This window comes from Parus major, chromosome 5, assembly GCF_001522545.3.
Source record: "Parus major isolate Abel chromosome 5, Parus_major1.1, whole genome shotgun sequence".
Lineage (NCBI taxonomy): Eukaryota > Metazoa > Chordata > Aves > Passeriformes > Paridae > Parus > Parus major.
Window position 1 is genome coordinate 46,446,809 of NC_031774.1, and position 20,519 is coordinate 46,467,327.

General features: G+C 40.7%; 1 protein-coding gene across 3 annotated transcripts in view; it reads right to left on the reverse strand.

Annotated features, from left to right (window-relative positions):
* ITPK1 (inositol-tetrakisphosphate 1-kinase) overlaps positions 1–20,519 on the reverse strand; it is a 138,800-nt gene continuing 118,281 nt past the window's right edge. For all 3 annotated transcript variants that reach the window (XM_015629902.2, XM_015629904.2, XM_015629905.2), the window contains 6 exons: positions 18,813–18,911; positions 16,892–16,932; positions 13,164–13,329; positions 11,694–11,761; positions 10,036–10,198; positions 1–6,502 (listed from right to left, as the gene is read on the reverse strand). In XM_015629902.2, coding sequence (XP_015485388.1) covers positions 6,180–6,502; positions 10,036–10,198; positions 11,694–11,761; positions 13,164–13,329; positions 16,892–16,932; positions 18,813–18,911 — 860 coding nt within the window. In that variant the 3' untranslated portion in view covers positions 1–6,179. The remainder of the gene's footprint in view (positions 6,503–10,035; positions 10,199–11,693; positions 11,762–13,163; positions 13,330–16,891; positions 16,933–18,812; positions 18,912–20,519) is intronic.

The following is a 20,519-nucleotide window of genomic DNA, read 5'->3' on the forward strand; positions in this document are numbered from 1 at the left end:
TTGTTATAAGGCATTTATTTTCATTATGTGTTGGAAAGGGACAATCCTCTCTTCAAAACAATTACAGAGATAATGCCACAATACCTACTGCATATTGCTTTACTGTTGAAACCAAAACATTGTCCAAAACAGGTGCTTGGCAAACAAAATGAAAATTAATATATTACCATTGAAATGAATGCTGTTAGATGAAAGCACCATCTCCATTGTCTGATCTGATCAGTCATGCAATTGAAGACGCCAAATAGCAAGTATTTTGGGTTTTACAGTAAGCCATGATCTTTTAAGGGTTCATGTAATTCTATACAAATTTAAGTACAAAATGGGAATTATGTTTCAGAAATCATAGTGAACCAGGCTGAAGCGAATCACAAGACACACTTGTTAACACTGTACAGCTGGATTTGAACACAGATACCAATGAACTTGCGAAACTGAGCACACGCACACAATGGTCCCCGAGATTCAGCCATGCTTGGGTGGGAAGCAGTGCTGGAGACTGAAGGACAATATCCAGCACTATTCACACCCAGAGGGCCAATTCTCTCACAGCTGTTGGGATCCCAAGGAATTGCTGTTACTCCATTTTAAGAACAACAGTGTTTTTAGTATGTGGTTGTCACAAGGGTATACACAAGCTGTATCAAATATTGAATCAGAAATAAATAATAAAAGATACATCTAACACATCTTTTATTTTTTAATACCTTTTTACAGCATTGACTTTACAAGAGGATAAACAATTCATTTTTAGGGGCTGCTAACATCTTAAACAAAGAAGTCACTATTTTATACTCAACATATTCTCAAACTTTTAATAACTTTATATATGTATATATGACTTTTCACACACAAAAAAAAGAAGTTAAAATAATTTATATCTAAAACTACTGTGTAAAGAATGAAAGAGGAAATAAAATGTGGGGGTTTTTTTAAATGCTGGAAGAGGAAGACCTGATTTTCATGAACTCCATTTGCTGTTTTAGCTATTTCTGGAGTTTCAAGAGATTTCCTGGCCATCAACAAAAAACTTCCCAACACATTGGGAACCCTCTGCAAACTCATCACATGCTGGGTAAGGTCCCTGCTAATGAGTTAGTATGGGCCACAGGTATCTGCTATCATCAGCCCCAGTGGATTCAGGGTGAGAATGATGGAGAGGAAGAAAATATCACCCCAGATAGCTATTAAAAGCCACAGAGTGAAATTCTGGACAGAGTGAAAAATTGATATCATGATGTCCACTGGCCAGGATTTTACTCCCAAGCCCTACACTGCTTGCCCTCCTTCTGCATCACAGATAAAGGATGTTGCTCTCTCAGTGGATTTTTAATTTCCACAGGAATGCTGCCTCAAGAGCAGAGTGGACCAGACCCCAAGAGCCACCTGCACACACAGAGCAAAAAACGATTCCCTTTGCTTGCTACAAATGCTTCTGTGCTTGTGTTGCTGAGGAATCACTCCAACATCTCTTAATTCTGGATCCTCCCAAACTTCAACCATCTCAAGTAACTTTTGTGGTCATGTAAGTGTGACAGAATCCATGAAGGATATGAAACCCATCCACTCAAAAGCTCAAGTGCTGATGACCTGGATCCATATAGGGTGAACAGTGAAAGGGAAGGTAGTAAAGATGTGGAAAATACTTTTCTGAAAGTTACATTCCTCTGAAATAGATATTAAAGCAATATTACAAATAAAATCAACAATGTGTTCTGCAATGGTATGTCCATTTTTCTATGAAAGCGAGAGGAGATTATATTAAAGGAAATACTTTAATCTACACAAAGCATTTTCACATATTCCTAATTAGAAAACACACTCCATAAAGTAATTGTATATGGAATACAGAAATCAATACATCTCTTACTAAAAAGGAGAGGGGGAAAAATTAGCAGGGTAATGCAAGTGAACTGTCGCAAATGTGTGCATGGGGAGACTGCTACAAACTCAGACTCTGTTCACTGAAAAAACAAAATCCAGAATTTTCTGCACAGCTGTGGAAAGCAAGGCTACAAGCTAGTGTGGGAAAGCCTGACTCACTTGTCACTGCTGCCATGCAAAGCCTTGAGAAGTCTGGATTTTTTTAATTGAATGAAAACAATAGGAGCATTTTTCCTGTTTTGCTCTTTTTTGCCAGGCAACTCAAACACCTCTGGCCCTATTTATTCTGTTGCCTTTGGACTCTGTTCTGCCTCTATTATCTAACCACTACTCCATGTGGTTGTTCCCTGGCTGGACAGTGCCCACAGTTAATCTAGAAAACTTGAGGCTTTATCTTGAGCAATCCTAATTACCTCCTGATGCCTCTGGGTTGGGTTCTTGGCTTGTAATCATCTACAGTGAGAACAAATTCAACTGGCAGATTTCTGTCTGTGTAACCTGCTGCAGATCTCCTCTGCAGAAACATCATCACATTGTCAATGGAGATCTTTAAACAGCTTTAACATTACAACAGTCTGAATAGCAATAATAAATCCATCCTACCTATCAACCAGCCCATTGATCGGCTCCTCAGCACAAAGGTTGCACAGCCAGACACTTCAAAGGCAAAGCATCACTGGTCCAGTGGTTCTGCATTACACAAACCACAGGTGCTAGCACTGATGCTGATGGTTTGGTTGCATTTCTGCAGTTGGCTTTTCACATAATCACCAGGATGTTCTGGCACAGGCTATGAAGTCAGGCACAATGTGGCCAAGTCAGCTAGAGGGGGAAGAGGGTGACTTTACATCACAGGCAGTGGTAATACCACTCAAGTTCTCTTCAACAGGGAAAGACCTTCACCTGTTGTAGCTAAGTATGTAATTACAGTGGAAACCAGAGTCTCATCTCCACCATGCTGACACAAAACCTGGAGAAATTCCAGTCAAGCTAATGGTATTCTTGTGGATTTCAAACAGTGAAGTGGAACAGTAATAAATCCCTAAAAAGCTAACTGGTGACCATGTAATTTTAATACAATTGCTCCCATCAGCATAGTAACAGCTATGCCTCTGAAAACACAGAAGAACCTTTTTCTAACCCACAGTAAAAAGAATTCAGACATTTTGGAAAATCTCCTCAGATTGTCTGCAATTTTAAGAGCAAGGGCATTCTGGTATGGTCTAACGTTACTATACTCCTCTACTTTTACAAAGAAAGACAAGACTACACAATATTAACTAACTTACTGTGAAGCTATCTTAAATCAAAACTATCCTGAATTTACCAAACGAGGCAGCACTTCAGAAAAGCACTTTAGCACAAGCTTAATAACATACTCATGCTCAAATGTTTTGCAAGAATGTAATTGTATGTCTGGATACTCAGTTACAAATTGGTCTCCCAGTTTGCCCCTGTGATTTAGCAACATTCTAGTACACAAGCCATTACCTTAATTTCTGCAAGGAAATATAGTAGTACAGCAAATGCATGGTAATTTATGTCAAAACTCTATTGTAATGCCACATCACAACAGGCACCTGCATAACTGCACCTGGTAAATTAAAGTGATACCAATACATTCGATAAATAAAAAATAAATTACAGACTATGGGAAAAATGTCACTGATCACACCAATGACCTAAACTTGTTTTCTAGTTACTGCCAAGGTCTGGAGTAATATTTAAATATAGTATTTCTGCAAGCATTTAGAGAATTACAAAATAAACTTCTAACAATCATTTGTAAACAAGTTTAAAATGCACAATTATATTTCAGTAGTTTATTTTGGAGAAAAAAGCAGTGCAAAATAGGCCAACCAAAATTCAGAAGGCAGCCAGGAAAATAAAATTCTTATTTGATGTTCTAACTAGGAAACAGCATACAGACATTTCCATTGGATCCAACACTCAGATTCATGTAAACATACTTAGTTTGAAAGGTCTTGAGTTAGTAACCCAGTTCTAACATCATTGCTTCATACCCACCACCCAGTAAAGAAACAAAACCCAAAAAACCAAAAAAAGCCCGAGCCATTGTAATAAAGGGAGCAATAGGCAAGTCTACAAACACTCCACCAGCTGGTTACAAGACAGTACCATACAAAAATATGCACTGGCAGGTTCCTTCCTGAGGGCATCTTTTGTTACACATGTAACATGAAAACACTTTTTATTTTAAACAAACAAAAACAAACCCCAAGCTATAGATGTCAATTTTATTTTAGTCATGGCTTTATGAAAGGTTTGGTCTGACAGGAATACTTTTATAAACCCTTACCTATGTACATCTGACTCACTCACACCACAGCCATCCAACCTGTGAGCTGCAGACAACACAGGATCCAGCAGCCCCAAAGCACACAAGGGTTGTGAAGCGTGCCCAGCTCAGAACTGATCTGCAACACTTGAGGAAGTTGGCTGTGCTTTACGTACACTTTGGAATCTGACTGATACCATACTCATAAGGTTCTTCCAGTCCTTATGGAAATATTTTGAAGTTAGTAATCCCTCTAGAGGTGGAATCATCTTCCATCATGTAAATCATCCTGAAAAATTCAATCCTGGCTACAGGAAATTCCCAAGAATGGCATTTTGGAAGAAGACCAATCTCTCCTAAGAAAAAGCACTGTTCTTGTAAAAGAACTGCTACATAACACTCTTCAAAACTTTTTCCCCTCTAGGACTGGTACCATCAGGTAGGGCAGTGACATCTCTGACACAGTTCAATCCTCTCTGCACGATCAACCCGGGCTTTAAGTTCTAGACCCTTTCCTTCTGAGTAGCCATCTAACACATGATACTAACCAAACTGGTATTAAATGCTGCAGTGACAGATGCTTTATGAACATGTGCTATAGAAGAGACAGAAATTCCTGTATTTGCAAGCTAGGAGCTTAACTAAGGAAATTTTATCACCACCCTTCTGAAATGTATTTTAGGGCTAATAAGGGAAAGAAAAGGCCACTTCTACCAAAATAGTGTTTCTGTTCTTAGCACTTGGATAATTCCAATATAGTGTTCAGAACTGGCAAAAGTTGCAGGAATTCTCAACAGCAGAAGATGCTGCCATACTAGAATATATCTCAAGAGATACAAATTGGCTGTGCTACAGTTTACAAATAGTATAAAGCACTGTTGTAAATTACCATATGGCCTCGCCTGACAGCTTCCAACAAAGTAAGAAAAGGGGTCTCAAAGCTAGAGCTGTCCTGCACTTCTACCTTATATGAAGACACACAATTTTGTTTATGTTTCACAGAAAAAAATGCACAACAACATGGATCTGTGGAAGGCAGCAACTGTGTTACCCTCAGGATACGCAGATGAGGTGTGCTGCTCCAGGGAAAATGCACAGCTCTGCCAGCATTTTCCCAGAGCTGTCCCAGGGTCCTCACAAGTGCAATGGAGGGAGAATTAAACTCCCTACTGAGAAGAGCTGTTTCTATTAACTTTTCTAGGATTTCAGCACTAGCAGACAATTGAAAGCATGTTATTTAATTTACTAAATGACTCAAATACTGGCACCCTCTCTGGGAGAAATGTGTTGCTGTTGGCAAGTATGGTTAGAAGCTGATTAGAGCGAAGCAATGAGGCCTGGGGGGAGAACTGCAAAGCTGGAACAGGGGTGGTCACCTCGGTTCTGTGCCCTGAATAAGCAGGCTGCTCTGTCCTACTCAAAGTGCAGCGGCTTCACAGCGAGCTACCTGCCAACTGATCACGACTGGTCAACGTTTCAAGAGATTTGGTTTAGTGATACTGAAGTTGTCTTAGCTTTCTTATGCAATGGCCTACCTGGAAAAAAGAGGAACGGGAAGTTTTTTAGGCAAAAACCTCTAGCACTGTTACATTCAGACACTGCATTTCAACATTATTATCTTCTTAATACCATGAGGTCCGATTTTAAAATGCTGGTCACCAGTGATTACAAATAACAATAGAAATGAAAGAGCAACCCTCCCACAATGAAAGGACTAGTGTTAAAACACATGTGTGTGTAAACTCACTACAGATTTGCAACTGGAATCTGATGAAATGGATTTGGATCACTTTCTTGCTCTTCCCCTTTCAGTTCGTTTCATCAGCAAATTAGGTTAAATCAAATGGAAAGTTTTTTTATTTTGATTTTTTTGTGTTGTGTTTTATGTTGGGGTTTTTTTTCTATGTTTTTGTCAATTGTATTGTTAAAGCCTGATCTGGTTCTGGGACCACAATTTGTATCCCTGGGGCTTTTTCTCAGTCCATAGCATTGGAAGTTATTGAGAAGAAGCTTTTGTTGCCAATGTAGCAACGCAGTGCTGCTGGAAGCTGGGGGACACTGCTGAGTTGCAGCCTAGTCTCTGGTGTTGCAGTTTTACTGAGCTGTTGGTCTCGTTCTCCACAATCCAGGAGGAGTCTTTTCCCATGACGCTGAGACAGCCTGTGCTAGCACAGCATATCCGCTCGTCCATGATCCCACCGCTCTGCTCTGCCAGGAGCTTGCTGCAGTTTAGCTGGGTCACCTCAGGTACCTGACCCTGCAGGACAGCAGCTATGTGGTTCAGCAGATCTGTGAAAAATTCAGAAACACCCTCGTAACCTGAAAAGAGAAAAAATGAAGGAGAAAAAGGCAATTAAGTAATTTCCTTAGGTTCCTTGAAAGTCTTCTTTTCACAGTTTGGTTCTTAGAGTGTCCTTGCCCTCCATTGATCATAAAAAAGGCAATATAAAACGGATAAAAAAAAGGTTTTCTCCATGACATCATTTTAAGTGACAGCAGAAGCAGATTAGCATAAAGAGGAACAGACTCTTCCAATAAAGAATAAAGTATTTTTCCAATGAGAAAAACAATTGCCTTTCAGATTTGCTGCTTCTTTTTCCTCCCAAGTATATATAAGTATAATATATATAATTACATATAGTATATGTAGTTTAAGGTATATTCTATCATTTGTTGCCAAGCCCAGGCTTTTCCCTAAGTTACAAACTCTCTGGTGTAATGTTGATCTTTTCCATACCATTTCCAGGTTTACTATGGCAAGTAGCTCTAATGCAGAGCTTCCTTGAGGGTCTGGACCCTCTCCAGAATTTGCCCAGCAATACCCTCAGTTAGGGAAACCTCAGAGGACAGCAGGGCTGGCTTTATACCCTACAAAACAGGCAGCTTCCCACTGAGCAAGAAGCAATGCAATGCTTGTCTAACCCAAGCTAACTTAACACTTAAAATGTGTTTGTTGCTATGTCTGAAAAAATACCCGAGGGACAGGAAACGTATATCAATGATATAGTACTTGATAGAAACATCAATCATTTATTTTGGTACTGAAACCACCTTTCTGCATGTTAAGTGATTCCAGACAATTTACAATGCAGTTTAGTAACAACTTTCCTGGTTAAAACAGTTGCTCAAATACCAGTAGACATGACATTTTTGGTGACACAAAGAGTGACAGGTGTACAGAGCTTCTGGGTCTATTTTAAACACTGTGCTACAGGCACAGTTTTATCATTGCATTTCATTTTAAAATTGAACCAGACATGCAACATATGGGTACAATGTCCTGAAATAGATCTTAACTGCTACTGCATTACCTAAAATTGTTATCAGTTTGCTTTAGTATTAGAGGTGACATATGACATTCAGTGTTATTTAATTGCTGTAAAATGTCTACAGAAGTATTCTAGAAGTGACCTGATATTAACACAGGAGGCTGAAGCAATAAGTAAGTTTAAAGGACCCATGTGAATAGCACACATTCACAAAGCAGCACATGAGCAGAACCAGAGACCACAAAGTAAACGCGTACTTTAAAACAGTTTTAGTGAGGTAATCACTGGGCAGAAAAGCTCCTCAGATCCATAATTAATTTAATTTTTATTTCCATTCTCCTGTAAAGACCAACTTCCTTAGGCAATAAAAAAAGCAACTTCCTGGAAAACATGAAGTAAGACAATAATTACACCTATAATAAATGTGGGGATTTTATGGTGTATTTATAAGCTATATATCAACCAATTATTTATAAGCTATATATCAACCAATTAACTCTTATTTGGGCTGCTACATTATTTTGGATTTTATTGCGCTTGGTCCCAATTCTCCTATAGACTTAATAGGTCACACAAAACATCAGCAATGTGAGACAGCAGCTCACAGTTTTCCTTTCTCAGAGGCCCTTGAAGGGATTCACCAAACAAAGCTCTCATTTCAAAACACCAAGTTTCCCAGTGCTCCACACAATAATCCACAGGTCAGCAGGGGGAAACTAGGACTCCTAGGGGTGGCCATGGAAGTCCAAACAGGATCTCCACCCCTTGGACAGAAGTGCTTGTTACGCTTTCTTGCTTATGTAAAAGCCATGGGATTAGCCTTCAAATCTACTCAGAGTGCTTCAAACACCCCAGGAATAAGCCATCTCCATAGTAACAGCTTTAATATTCAGTGAGGAGATCCATAGTACCCCAGAGTGTTCTGTGTCTGCTCACTGAAAACAAACTAGCCTTGTAGGAGGGCACCTGGCAAACTCACAAAGAAGTTGCTTTAAATATTTAATAGGAATAAGATGGCCAGTTACTCTGTCCTGAAATCAGGAGATGTTAGTGAAAGGAAGCTGTATGTAATAGGCAGGCTATGTCTGTGCAAGCCCTCTGCACACTGGGAGAAATGCCCAGGTAATTTTGCCCAGTCACTTAGAAGAAACTTCACAAACTTGTAAAAAGGAAATACAAGGAAGGGAGGAAGAGAATTAGCTGTCTCAACCTGTAGTTCACAGGACACCTGGGAAGGCTGCAAACTGTGGGTATTGCCTCACTTGATTCACCTAGGGATCCTGTAGGCTTCTCAAACTAATCAGCTGTGGGACACTGTGCTGCAATGATCAAAAAGTGCAGATTAAATGACACCTTCAGAAACTACTGGCAGTGAATTTGGGATTCGTGTCACACAGGGAATAAGTGGGAGGATATAGATTTTGCATGTTAAAAACATAACTTACATGAATCGTGCTGCAGCAGGTGCTCTCTGAGCACTGCCCACTTGAAACAATTTTAGAAATGCCTGTCTACAAGATGCCTGAATTTTGCTATACTGAGAACAGTCTCCAGAGTCCTCTGGCTGAGCATGGATGATGTCCACCCAGAAATGCATCTGAAAACAAGTGCCCACCTCTGTGAGCTTTGGTGGTGACAAGAAATGGCTATAAGCATTTTTAAGCTAGCATTACAGATGCTACCTGCCTAATTTTTCAGAGACTCTCCCTGATCTGGCACACTCGGCTTTTCTGCATCTTCCTCTGGTCAGAGAGAAATGGACAGCCCATATCCTGCATTTACAATGATGTTTTTACACACACAAAATGCACGTTCAGATTTGATGCTCCCAGCTACCATACAGATTCAGCAGAGCCAGCAGTTCACCTGCACAGTGATAGCCTGCAGCTGCTAGGGCTGGGTGAGCTCAGCCACAACCGCAGGACTGCAGGCTGTGTGGAACCTTTGCTCTCACTTACCTGAGGTCAGACAAAACTCCCGCATGCTGTGTGACTGGGCCTACAGACACACTTACAAGAACCTGCAAGGACACTACCTCTCTACAGCAACTTCAGTGCAATTACTATTTTATCATCTTCAGATTCCTGGTATTGCTTTTGTGCACAAATGTCTTTTTGTGGGGAGTCAATTTGCACAGGAAGAAATTTTCAAGGGAACGGCTTGTTGCTTCCACCTCCTCAATTTTTTATAACGGCCCAGAGTCTCAAAGAAAAAAAGAGTAATCTTTAAAGGCTCTCCTAAAATAGAATTTAGTATTCTTTTTATTTCAGAATGAGGGCTAGGCTCAGAAAGGCTAAGTCCCAGCACAGAGTCCCACACTGCAGTTCTTGTTTCCCTTTGCACAGAAGGGCACAACAGCTATGTTAGAACTGGCCACTAAAATCTGACCGTATCTCCTAAGAGCTGATACTTCAGTTGCAAATTCCATATCTAGATTGAAGTTCTTCCCTTCCCAGACTGAGCTGTATTTGATCTCAGAACCATCTGGTTGCTGCTGTCCCACCCCTAGCCTGGGAAGCAATGATATGAGACAACAGCAGTAAAACTTGCTCCACAAAGCAGGAGTGGAAAGGCCTTTCTTACCTGGGAATGCATTTATATCAATTACTGCATGCTGTCCAGTCTGATTGTTAATGATGATATCAATTCCAAAGAGGGAAACTCCCAGAGCTTGCCGCAGCGCTTTAGAGATTTCCCGGATGACGTCGTCATTTGGCCGCTCAAATACTCCTTCAATTTTATCCAGCTATAATGGAAAAAGACACATTACTAAGGGACTCTGGAACAGCCTTTTCAGTGGAAAGATTGATTTTCATAAGTTTCCAGGTGCATATTCACCAAATCTAATTGCAAAGAACCAGTGGCATGAAACCGAGAAAGACACCAAAGAGAAACTGCTTTCATAATTCAAAAACGTTCCTAAACTGGAAATTCATCTGCTATAAAGCATCTAGTTCTTCCTCTTCATACTGGTACAGCTATAGAAGAAAAGCAGTGTAGGAATGAATGGAGAATCAGACTCATTATTTTAAGCACTAGATCTACACCTTAGAAACATATACAGGTGGCATATTTAACCCTGTCCTGCAAAAGTTCTGGCTATCATTATTATTTCAGTGTAGATCAAGGTTTATGTTAAAGGGCTGACAGGACAGATTCTTACTGTTAGTTTAATATGAGTTATATAATATAACTAATCTGATATCTTAAGGGCAGAGCATACCTTTTATGTGGGTTTTAATGCACAAATTATTTTATTAAGTATTTATTAAAATGAGTGACTCAAGTTAGTTATGACTGGAGGATGCACTTTTCTTTGCTTTTTAAACATGTTACACAATGGAAGTATGCTGTTATGCCCACAGAAGCATGACTGGAACAAGTATTTGTATGAGTGAGATAGCAGGTAAACCACAGGAACACACTCTCTGAGTCTGAAAGTAAATTTTCAGTAATGGCTTCTCCCTCAAACCCCAAAGGACTATGAGCACAAAAGGACTTATGACTAGCATAATTACAATTTTAATATTAAGCATGCACACAGTGTTGCACACAAAATTAAAAATCAAATATGCAACTAGTCCCCAGCAGAGCTTGTGAAACAGAAAAGAATCCCAAGACTCAAGAGATTGAAAGGACCCAGTGCTGTAAAGTGACTTTCTCAGTAGCTGAGTGCCCAAGAATTTTTTAGGATTCATATGTCCAAATCTTATTAGAAGGACTGGTAATGCTAATATGAAACTATGCAGTGTGCTGGCACTGCTGGTCTCGAAGGACACCCAGAAATGGTCCCATGGTCACAGCTCAGGCATGCTCACATGGCAGAAAACTACTGGCCCTCTGTGGCCTTGTGCCAACACAATTTCTATGCTTTTAATTTCCACTCTTTGTCTTTCCTCACAGAACTGAGTCCTAGAAGGATAATTTATGCTTATTAATCTCTCTGGACAGGAAAAAGCCAGGTGTTTGCATTCAGAACCTCCTTCTTCCCTTTGCCTAGATTAGCCCTGGGTAGTTTGGGAAGCAGCAAATCCCTGCTACAAGTTCTTCCTCACCGGAGCTCGGTAAGGAAAACCAGAGGGGGACACAGTCATGCTGGTTCGTGGTACCAAACAGACCTCAGCCTGCAACACAGAAGCAGACAGCTTGTGAAAGAGAGTCACTAGCTACTAACACTTCCATAAGAAAGAATTAGATAGGTTTTCAGCTGCACCAGAGGGAAAAAGACCAAGTATACTTACCGCTGTTAAGACAGATGAGGACTCTGGTTTGGAAACATTGTGGCTGTTGAAAAATATTGATTCTCTGTCTGCAATTAAAAACAGGTTGTAAATAACTTTATACCAGATTATAATTTCCAAAGGAATAGTGCAAGGAACAGTAGGTGGCAGTGTAGCCCCATGAATCTCATCCTGGTCTCAACCATCCACCCCAGCCACAGGGCTCTCCTGCCTCCGGGCACTAGGATTTCAGTGTCAAACAGCCACCAGGTCTGCTTAACCATCAGGTCTGCCAGGTTCCTGTGGCACAGCCTCCTCAAAGTCTCCTGATGTGGGTAAGAGAGAGAGACACTTACCCTAATCTGCCAACAAAATTTATTTTTATGCGGACTTCCAGACAACATTCAAGTCTTACACTAACAGATGAGGCATTAGCTAAAACATTTTAAGAAAGATGCCTTAAAATGTTCCCTTCCAGCAAAAGTATAGCCCAACTGTCCTAACAGTTTATGTGAACGCTTATTTGGTCCTACTTAATAGATCAGGACATAGAGCAGACCTAAATGTAAATACAGGCACACATAGCTACAGACAAGAACTACTAGCATCCTACCACACCAACAAAATACATATTTGTGTGTGAAATGCAGTGGTCAGCATACATGGACATACTAGGATTAGCAAAAAACACTAAGAAAAGTGACAAAAAACTGGCATTTGTTCATTCATCTCCTTTAGTTTGATCCCATCCTTACCTCCTATATTTGTCTGGTTACTATCCGATCACGCTTGCTCCCATCTAAGTGCTGCTAAATTTTTTATGCTTTTGGTGAGTCATAGAATGCAGTTCTCTGGAAAGGAGCTGTTTTCCATGAAGGAAATCTAAGTAATCATTAATGAAAACCCTTCAGTTGTTGCTCTCTAGTTACATATAGAAGAATCACTCTCTTCACTGACAAATCCATTCCTCCTTCTCCCTAACACAGCTGATATCTACAAACCAAAGGACACTTCCCACCAAGATTTTCATGAAGACAGAGGCTCACTTAGGGGAGAGCACAAGTGAACTTTAATTTAAAACACATACATATTCAAGGTAAAAATAGGGAGAGGAAGTGCTGAAATGATGGAATCCAGGAAATTCTCTCCAAAGCACATTTATAAACAAACTCCGGAACAAATGACACGTGAACTTACTGTGAAAGGAGATGACTGCTCTCCCTCTCCCCCTTTCCACATGACATAAAACAGTGTCTAACAGGTAAGACTCAGGTTACCATTGCATAAATATTTACTATATGAATGCCATTCATACGTATTCCAGAGCAGGTGAGTTATCTCCCTTCCTATTGAAATACTACAGAAGAGGAAATACAGTCTGTCCAAACCAGCTGCCTTCACTTCAGCAGCTTTTTCACAGGTAATTTATTCAGAAATGTTTTCTGCTGAGGCTGCAAGAAAGACATTTTCTTTTCAATCAGTAGAATGTACCTGAGACGCCTGCAGAGAAGTTCTTCAGAGATGGTCTTTTCACCACGGTGTAGGATTCCCCGACCACGAAAACTTTATAGAGCACAGCATTATGATTGATGAAGCTCTGAATGACACAAGGGGGGCGAACAGCTTTGAGGCCTTCCTGGTTGAAGATGATCGCCATCTGGAAACACACACACATGGCTGTGCACAAGGCTGGCAGTAATTTCATGCTTACCCACAACTGAGAAGCAGCAATGGAGAAACATCTACTGGTGGATATATATTGACCACGCATGAATTTCTTCTCTGCATCTTGTTCTATTTCATGGTGTTTCATTTAACTGGCACACAGCTCTGCAAACACTACTAGAAGTGAAGCTTTCATTTTCATCAACATTTTTTTCACAGCTCTTTGCAATTTCATTTGCTGCCTTTAGTTGGGAAGGTACTGCAACTGCAGGTACAACAAAAGGGTAAAACATCTGACCAACACAGATAACAAAGTCTGTGCTGAATCCAAGCCTGTATCATGAGAACAATAGAAGGAACAGCTCTGTGCACTAACTACATGAATTCTTCCCCACGGCTCTATTCCCTCGACTGGGTTCAGCCCAGTTGCAACAGACTAACCACCAGGGCTTCACCCACACCATCACAGGTCATTTCTTGGACTCTCATTTCTCAGACTCTTGTAGTTATTACTGCTAACAAATGCTGGCCTATCAATTTTCCTGCTTGGTTTCACCCCGTTACTCTAAACAGATAATTCTCTTGAAGGCACTGGAATAAATATGCCAAAAGAGAAGGCATTTATTGGGCCTTATGAATGATCAAATAACTATCTGCACACATGCACAGTAACTCAATAGAGTAACATTTTCTGAGTTCAAGCCAATGCATGTATTCATCAATACCTACTTGCTGATATTCTTGCTATCTCTATTACGCAGAGTGAATTTGTGAGGGGTAACAACCTGTGCAAGAAATTTCTCTAACAGACAAAATCATCCATCAAGACGATTCACATTAACATCATCATACTTCATTTGTCTTTTACTGGTGGCAAGAAACATTGTTTTCTTCCTCCTCTTGTGTGGATCGTTTGCACTATACTGTCTACAACATCACACTGGCAAGAACTGTGCTGTTCCTATAGTGTTCTCTTCCACTATTAGTTAATTGATTCCCACAAATAAACACAGGATCAACAGACACAGCCTCTTTTAAAAGTGTGGAAAGCCAGAGTTTATCTTCTCAGCACAGCAGTGACCATGACTATTAGAAGCTACATGAAGCCTCTCTTGTCCAAAGCCCTGTGCTGGCAGCCCCATGGACTAGCACACAACCCATATAACTCCTGTGGTGTTGCGTTATGCTGGTTCACTGTGATGTCTCATAGTTTTTAACATGCATGAATAGAGCTCCAAGAATTTGCTTGCAGGGTGCACTTGCTCTTTGTCAACTAGCACAGACCTGCTGTGTCTGGCAGTAATGTGGGTACAATACTTGATATCATAATTTCTAAATAGCATTTCTCATTATAAATGCAGAGCTCTTTTGAAGGCCAAGCAAAACATTTACACCAAGAATTTTTACTGACAATGTCCATAAGGAATTCAGTCTCACAAAACATAGTGATACTCTGCCTTTTCCTTCTTGTCTGCTCCAATGCTCAGAAAAAAGAATTCTGGATGCATTTCTTCAGGATATGGGTATCTCATGGAAGCTTTACCAAAGGTTAGTTATGTCCTGAACTGCTGGCAGCCAGGAAGCACAGCTTCCAGCCATCATCTCTGTTCAAGTTTTACAAATGGTGCTGGTAAAATGGGGGCAAGTGTTGAGCTGTTGAGGCCACTGCTGGTGCAGAAGCCACGTAGAACTAGGGACACCACAGAAAGGGTGACACCATCTCAGCTTAACAATAGCATGTACTCCCATGAGAAAAGTGGAGTCTGCCAGCCTCATCTGGTGAACTCACACACCAAACCTGAACTCACACACCAAACTTAAACTCAAGCTTGCACCTTCAGCTTTCCCTGTTAGCCAGTACTTGAACTTTCTTAACAGCCATCCTACGAAGAAAAGCAGGTTTCTAGTCAGTGCTCTAATTTCAGTGTCAGCTCTGCATTGGAAATACATCCACAAAAAATGAAGTGATTTACCAAAGGCCAGACAAAGAGTCATTAATAAAACAGACAACAATTTCTTGCTTCTAGACCTGTGCACCATCTTTTAGACAGACTCTACTGTAAGCAGGTATTTATCCTATGCTTCTTTTGCAATTATTGACCATAAGCAATTCCAAAACAGTTCCACTCTGATCATAAATATAGTTTTAGATCACTCTTGAGAACTCAGCAACTCAAAAGTGACTACTACTATTACTACTACCACTACTACTACTACTACTATGTAAAGTACTATGTGAGACTTCAGGCTTTTTTCCAGGGGTCCTACTAAGCTCTACTCATAAGTTCCTGCAATAAAGTGCAAACTATGGCTGTATTTTAGTCTAATTTTTGCTCTGGCAGGAGGCTTGCTGTCTGTACTGTATGAAAGGAGATCAGAGAAAGATTCACCAGGGAAATAAAGTCCAAGTCTAAGTGGACAAGTACTGAGAAGTTCATGCATTTCAGTTTGCAGTTGCAGAGGAACTCTTGACAGAAAAATAAGCAGGAAAATTGAAGTCTTAAATTCATTAAAAATCCAGTCCCCAAGTGTTCTCAGGAATGACAGCAAAAATTTATTGCAGCTGCTCCAGCAAACTAACAGGACTGTCTGTTGGTTTGTGAAATAAGCGAAGTAAGGCCTAAAAAATTTCACTGCATTTTTAAAAGGAAGCGCTGGTTAGTCAAGATTTCAGCCATAGCCATTCTGCTCATCTAGATTTACAATTTACTTCAGGCTCTTCAGCTCTCAGAAACATTGCAGCAATGTCTCGTAGTGCACGTTTCAAGAGCAGCTGGGAAACCTGGACTGATGGTCATGTTGTTAACAAAGGAAGCCAGGAGTTAGGAGAGCCAGCAGCAAGGGCTGGATTCTCAAAACTCATCTGCAGTAAGCAGGAAGGCAGGAAGTACAAATGGAAAAGAATTAAAACAAGACTCAACTCACTTAAATTTAGAGGAAGCTAGTCTCATAGGTAATGCACTCCTTCCAGGAATATACAACTATTTTAGCTGAAATTGCCTTACAGGAAGGCAGATAAATTCTATCAGTCCTGTTCTCCCCACAGATCCCACTGTGTTATTACAACTGAACATTGCCTGGAAACCATCTCTATTTGTTACTCCCTCCCCCCCTCAAGTAAAGGAGCCAGCTGCTCCATCTGAAGCACAAACCCACTTCTCATCTGTACCACATATATATTGGAAAAGTAACTTTCTGAGACGAAGACTTTATTTACTGACCTCTTACCAAAGGAGAGACTGAAGGAGATTTCTTGCAGACAAAGCTGACTGGAGACTACAAACTGCTAGAAGCAACAATATGATAGAAGCTAGAAACTGCTAAAAATAATTTGCATGACAGGAGGTTCAAGTAATATTTAACTTCATTTCAGACTTTTGAAAAAATAATGGTGCAATTAAACATGAGAAAGAGGTGGGAAAGAAAAGTTGTTTGGGCACAGCCCTCATTCTACCCACTACAAGATTGGAAATCACCAACCAAACCACCACAGGGGGAGTGGGGGACAGGACATGACTGGAAGGGGAAAAATACTGCAAAAATTTTAAACTTACCTCATGAGAGTTGGTTCCATGGGCCACTCTAGTTTTACAAACTGGGTAAATAAAAAAGAAAAAACAATTTACCACTGAAACAGAGCACACAAACCCTTCATAATCCTGTTCCCACACACTCATGCAAACACTGGAGTCCACCAGACCAAGGCATTGACTGTAACAGACACCAGTGACAGTCTTTGCTTGAGCAGTGTCCTCAACCATGGCAAAGCTTGGCTTGCTCCAAGCTCTACTCTCTCAATTCCTCCCTGTAGCTAAGGTGCAAGCGTGGATCTTTATTAGAACTGGACAGGGTTGCAAAGCATCAGCTAAGAAGTTAGTACTAGTACTAGGATTGCCATCCTGTCTATTCAGAGAGCATTTTCACAACTGTGTAATTTTTTTTTTTTCTGAGGCTAAAGTTACTTTACAGGTACCACAAAACACCACTGTCCTTAAAACAAGGGAACTGGGACACAGTTGAAACCAACTTATTTTCTTACCTCTCTGTTTTAAGGGAAGAGCAGGTAATGTAATGGGCTAAACCCAACTAAGATAGAACTTATTTTTCACAGGCAACCATAGAGGGAACTGAAAAAGGCAGAAAGCCTAGCAGCTTTTCTTTCTCCTTCACATTTATCTGCTCTGTATATCAGAGATTCTCACCTCCATCCTGATTAAGAGGTGGAGTTAAACCAGTAAGAGGAAAGAAACAACATGCTCCTTGCTCCTTCTACTATGAGGCCAGAGAAGAGCTGAAGACCCCAGGACCCACACAATGACTACAGCTGATGTTACTTATGTGTTAAGCAGAGGAGATGAAAACTTGCAAGTAGCAAGAGGGTAGATAGGACGAGACTTCTTTGCAGATTGTTGGAAGAATCAAATTGCCAGGCAAGAGGACAGGGAGCTATGAAAGGGAGATAAGCTGCACTGGAGTCCAAAATAACTTAGTAACTTGAAATTTTAGAAAGTGGTTTATGATGTCTCACAGACATGCTCTGGAAAGCTGGACCATTTTTAAGAAAAAATAAAAACAGAGACAAGAAAATGAAGAAACACTCCCCAAATACCAAGATATATTAATTTTCAGTGCTTAACTCAGTGCGTTTGGCTCAGACCTCCTGAATATATGCTGCTGACTACTGAGGACAAGTCAGTCTGTACTGAGGGCACTATGTGAAGAGGAGGGTAAAGCCATTCAGTGGGATTTAAAGTACTGCTTCACAAACTACCTTCAGGAGACCTGCCTCGTTTGGGAGAGCGATGGCAGGAGGGCAAAACATGCTTTTTCCACGCAACTTTACCTCTGAACCTTACAAATGAGGCAAGCACCAAGGGAACAAACAGCGACTAACGATCCTGCTCACTTTATACTGCAAGGAATCAAATAAAGGAACGAATTAAAGCACAAGCCCCCCAGTGAAACTTGCTACAAAACACAAATAGTTCATAGCAGCTGTTTGAGCTGTGGGCCCTTGAAGTCTGTTATCTGTGTTAACCCTCTTTCTTTCACCCTCTAAGATTATATTTGTACCCTAAACCAGGGAAAGGGAGAGGTGGGTGAAAAAAGAGGACAGTCAGCAAGGCAGTGATTTTTCTCAAGAAAAATAATGAATGCAGCTGGCAGAAGAAACAGGTTGCACAAGTTCAGGGCAAGAGGCTAATTTTGTTAGAACTATTAGCATTTCCCAGGACTGTAGCTAAGTGTTGAAAGTTAAGGACCATCAATACAAGGCAAAGTAAAATCTGATGGGGAGGGGGTTCGTTCCACATTCCAAGCAGACTGCCTCAGATCATTTGTTTCAGGAAGGTTTTAATATCCTTGACACTTTTAGCAGTGAAACCTAGACTCCTACAATGTTGGCTATGTTTTGGGAGATGCATGTGCAGTATTTAGAACCTACTAGAAGCACCAAAGGAAAGCTCATGTACATACTGAATGGGAATGCCAGTCCATTCTTCTCTATAAGCTGCAAAGTATCTTCTCCACAGGCACTTGTCAGCTCCATAAAGGGTGGTGAACAGATCCTCTCATCTGCAAGAAAATAAAAAGACTTAAATGAAGATGAAGGGTTTAACTTCTCAGCTGCATCATTACCAGCTCTATCCATACTAACTGCTTCTTGATAGTCAGCTTATATTAAAGCACCCAAAAGAACTGTAAGCCAGGCCTGAATTTGGGTTTCTGGAAACATTTTAGAAGATGAAAGGCTCAATTTTCAGACAATCTAAATGGCAATATAAAGCCAGTATTTTCACAGGCAGCAAAAATGATTACCTGGTTAGGAACACTTAGCTGCACAAAACTTAGCCAGTGAGGTGAAAAGCAATTGGGGTCTTAGCTCTTAACTTTATACCTTCAGGCATAATTTTCTAAAGCATTTTACAAAAAAAAGAATGGTCTGCAAATGTGACTAGAATAGGCAGTCTCACAAAGCCTGTCTCCTGTAGGGCTCCTCAGGTAGCAGATTCCAGTGTGTATTTACTTCAGACAAAGTGCCAGAACATTCTGCTGCTCACTGGGATGGCTCTGCCATGAAAGCAGTGTTCATTTGGTCTGGCAAAGCCAACCAGAGCACTGCTGAGACACCACCATGTCAAGACTGCTCAGCAAGCTCTGGATAAAGAATCATGGGAATCATGGTAAAATTTAGTGGAGCGGATCTGCTCCAGAGTGTTTCTGCAAAGTTGTGCTTGTTCACACACTGGGGTTGCAGGAGGCCAGAGTCAAAAAACAGCCCTCTTAGTGAGTCAGTAAGTTGACTTGCTCTAGGATGCACTTCATGTTCACTGTAGGAGAATTGAGATGCCCCTGGGAATGCAGCAGGAAAGGCAGAAACCACTGCAGGACTAATAGGACTTGCACATAAATCGCTTAAGAGGGCTGGGTTGCAATTTCAAGTGTACAGAGAACCTTGGCTTCAGCCGTAGCTCTGACACAGGTCAGCAGGCCCACAGGTTTTCAGACAAAAACTGTGTGCACACATGACAATGACAACATTGACTAAGTCAAATCAAGGACATCACACAAATATGAACGACTATTTAAATTACCTCCTCAGTGAGCACAGCGTTAGAAATGTACTGCTTTCATGGAGTTTGAGCTGTGGCCAAGTTAACTTTGGAGCCACAAATGAGTTATAACCTGAGTTAGCTGCACAGTACTGAACACAATTCAGAATGGATCTGCCAAGACTCGTTTATCAGACTTATTTCAAGAGCAAAAGGATGACACCTTCCTCCAAGAAGCAACTGGAGACAAGCACAAATGGTGGAAGCAACTGCCTCTGGCAAACTCAAGTCACAGGTTTATATCAACTAGCAACTTGCCTTGAAAATAAGCAAAACATGGCTGAACTGAAACAGGTGGAGGCCATGCTGTGCAGATGGTGCAGGAACTGAAAAGTGAAAGTGAACTAAAACCCCAGCAAAACTAAACATAACTCTGAGACAGCCATGCATTCAGAAATCACTGTATAAACATCGTTTAGATTAATACTTTTCACTTCATTGTAAGTATTTATATATAAAGAAAACTGAATCACTGAAAGTCACAGAGATGCAAGACTCTCTATATTTTGGTACACATATCTCAGTACATCCCCAAACTTTTGGAATGTCTGAAAACTGTTCATTAGCGGTG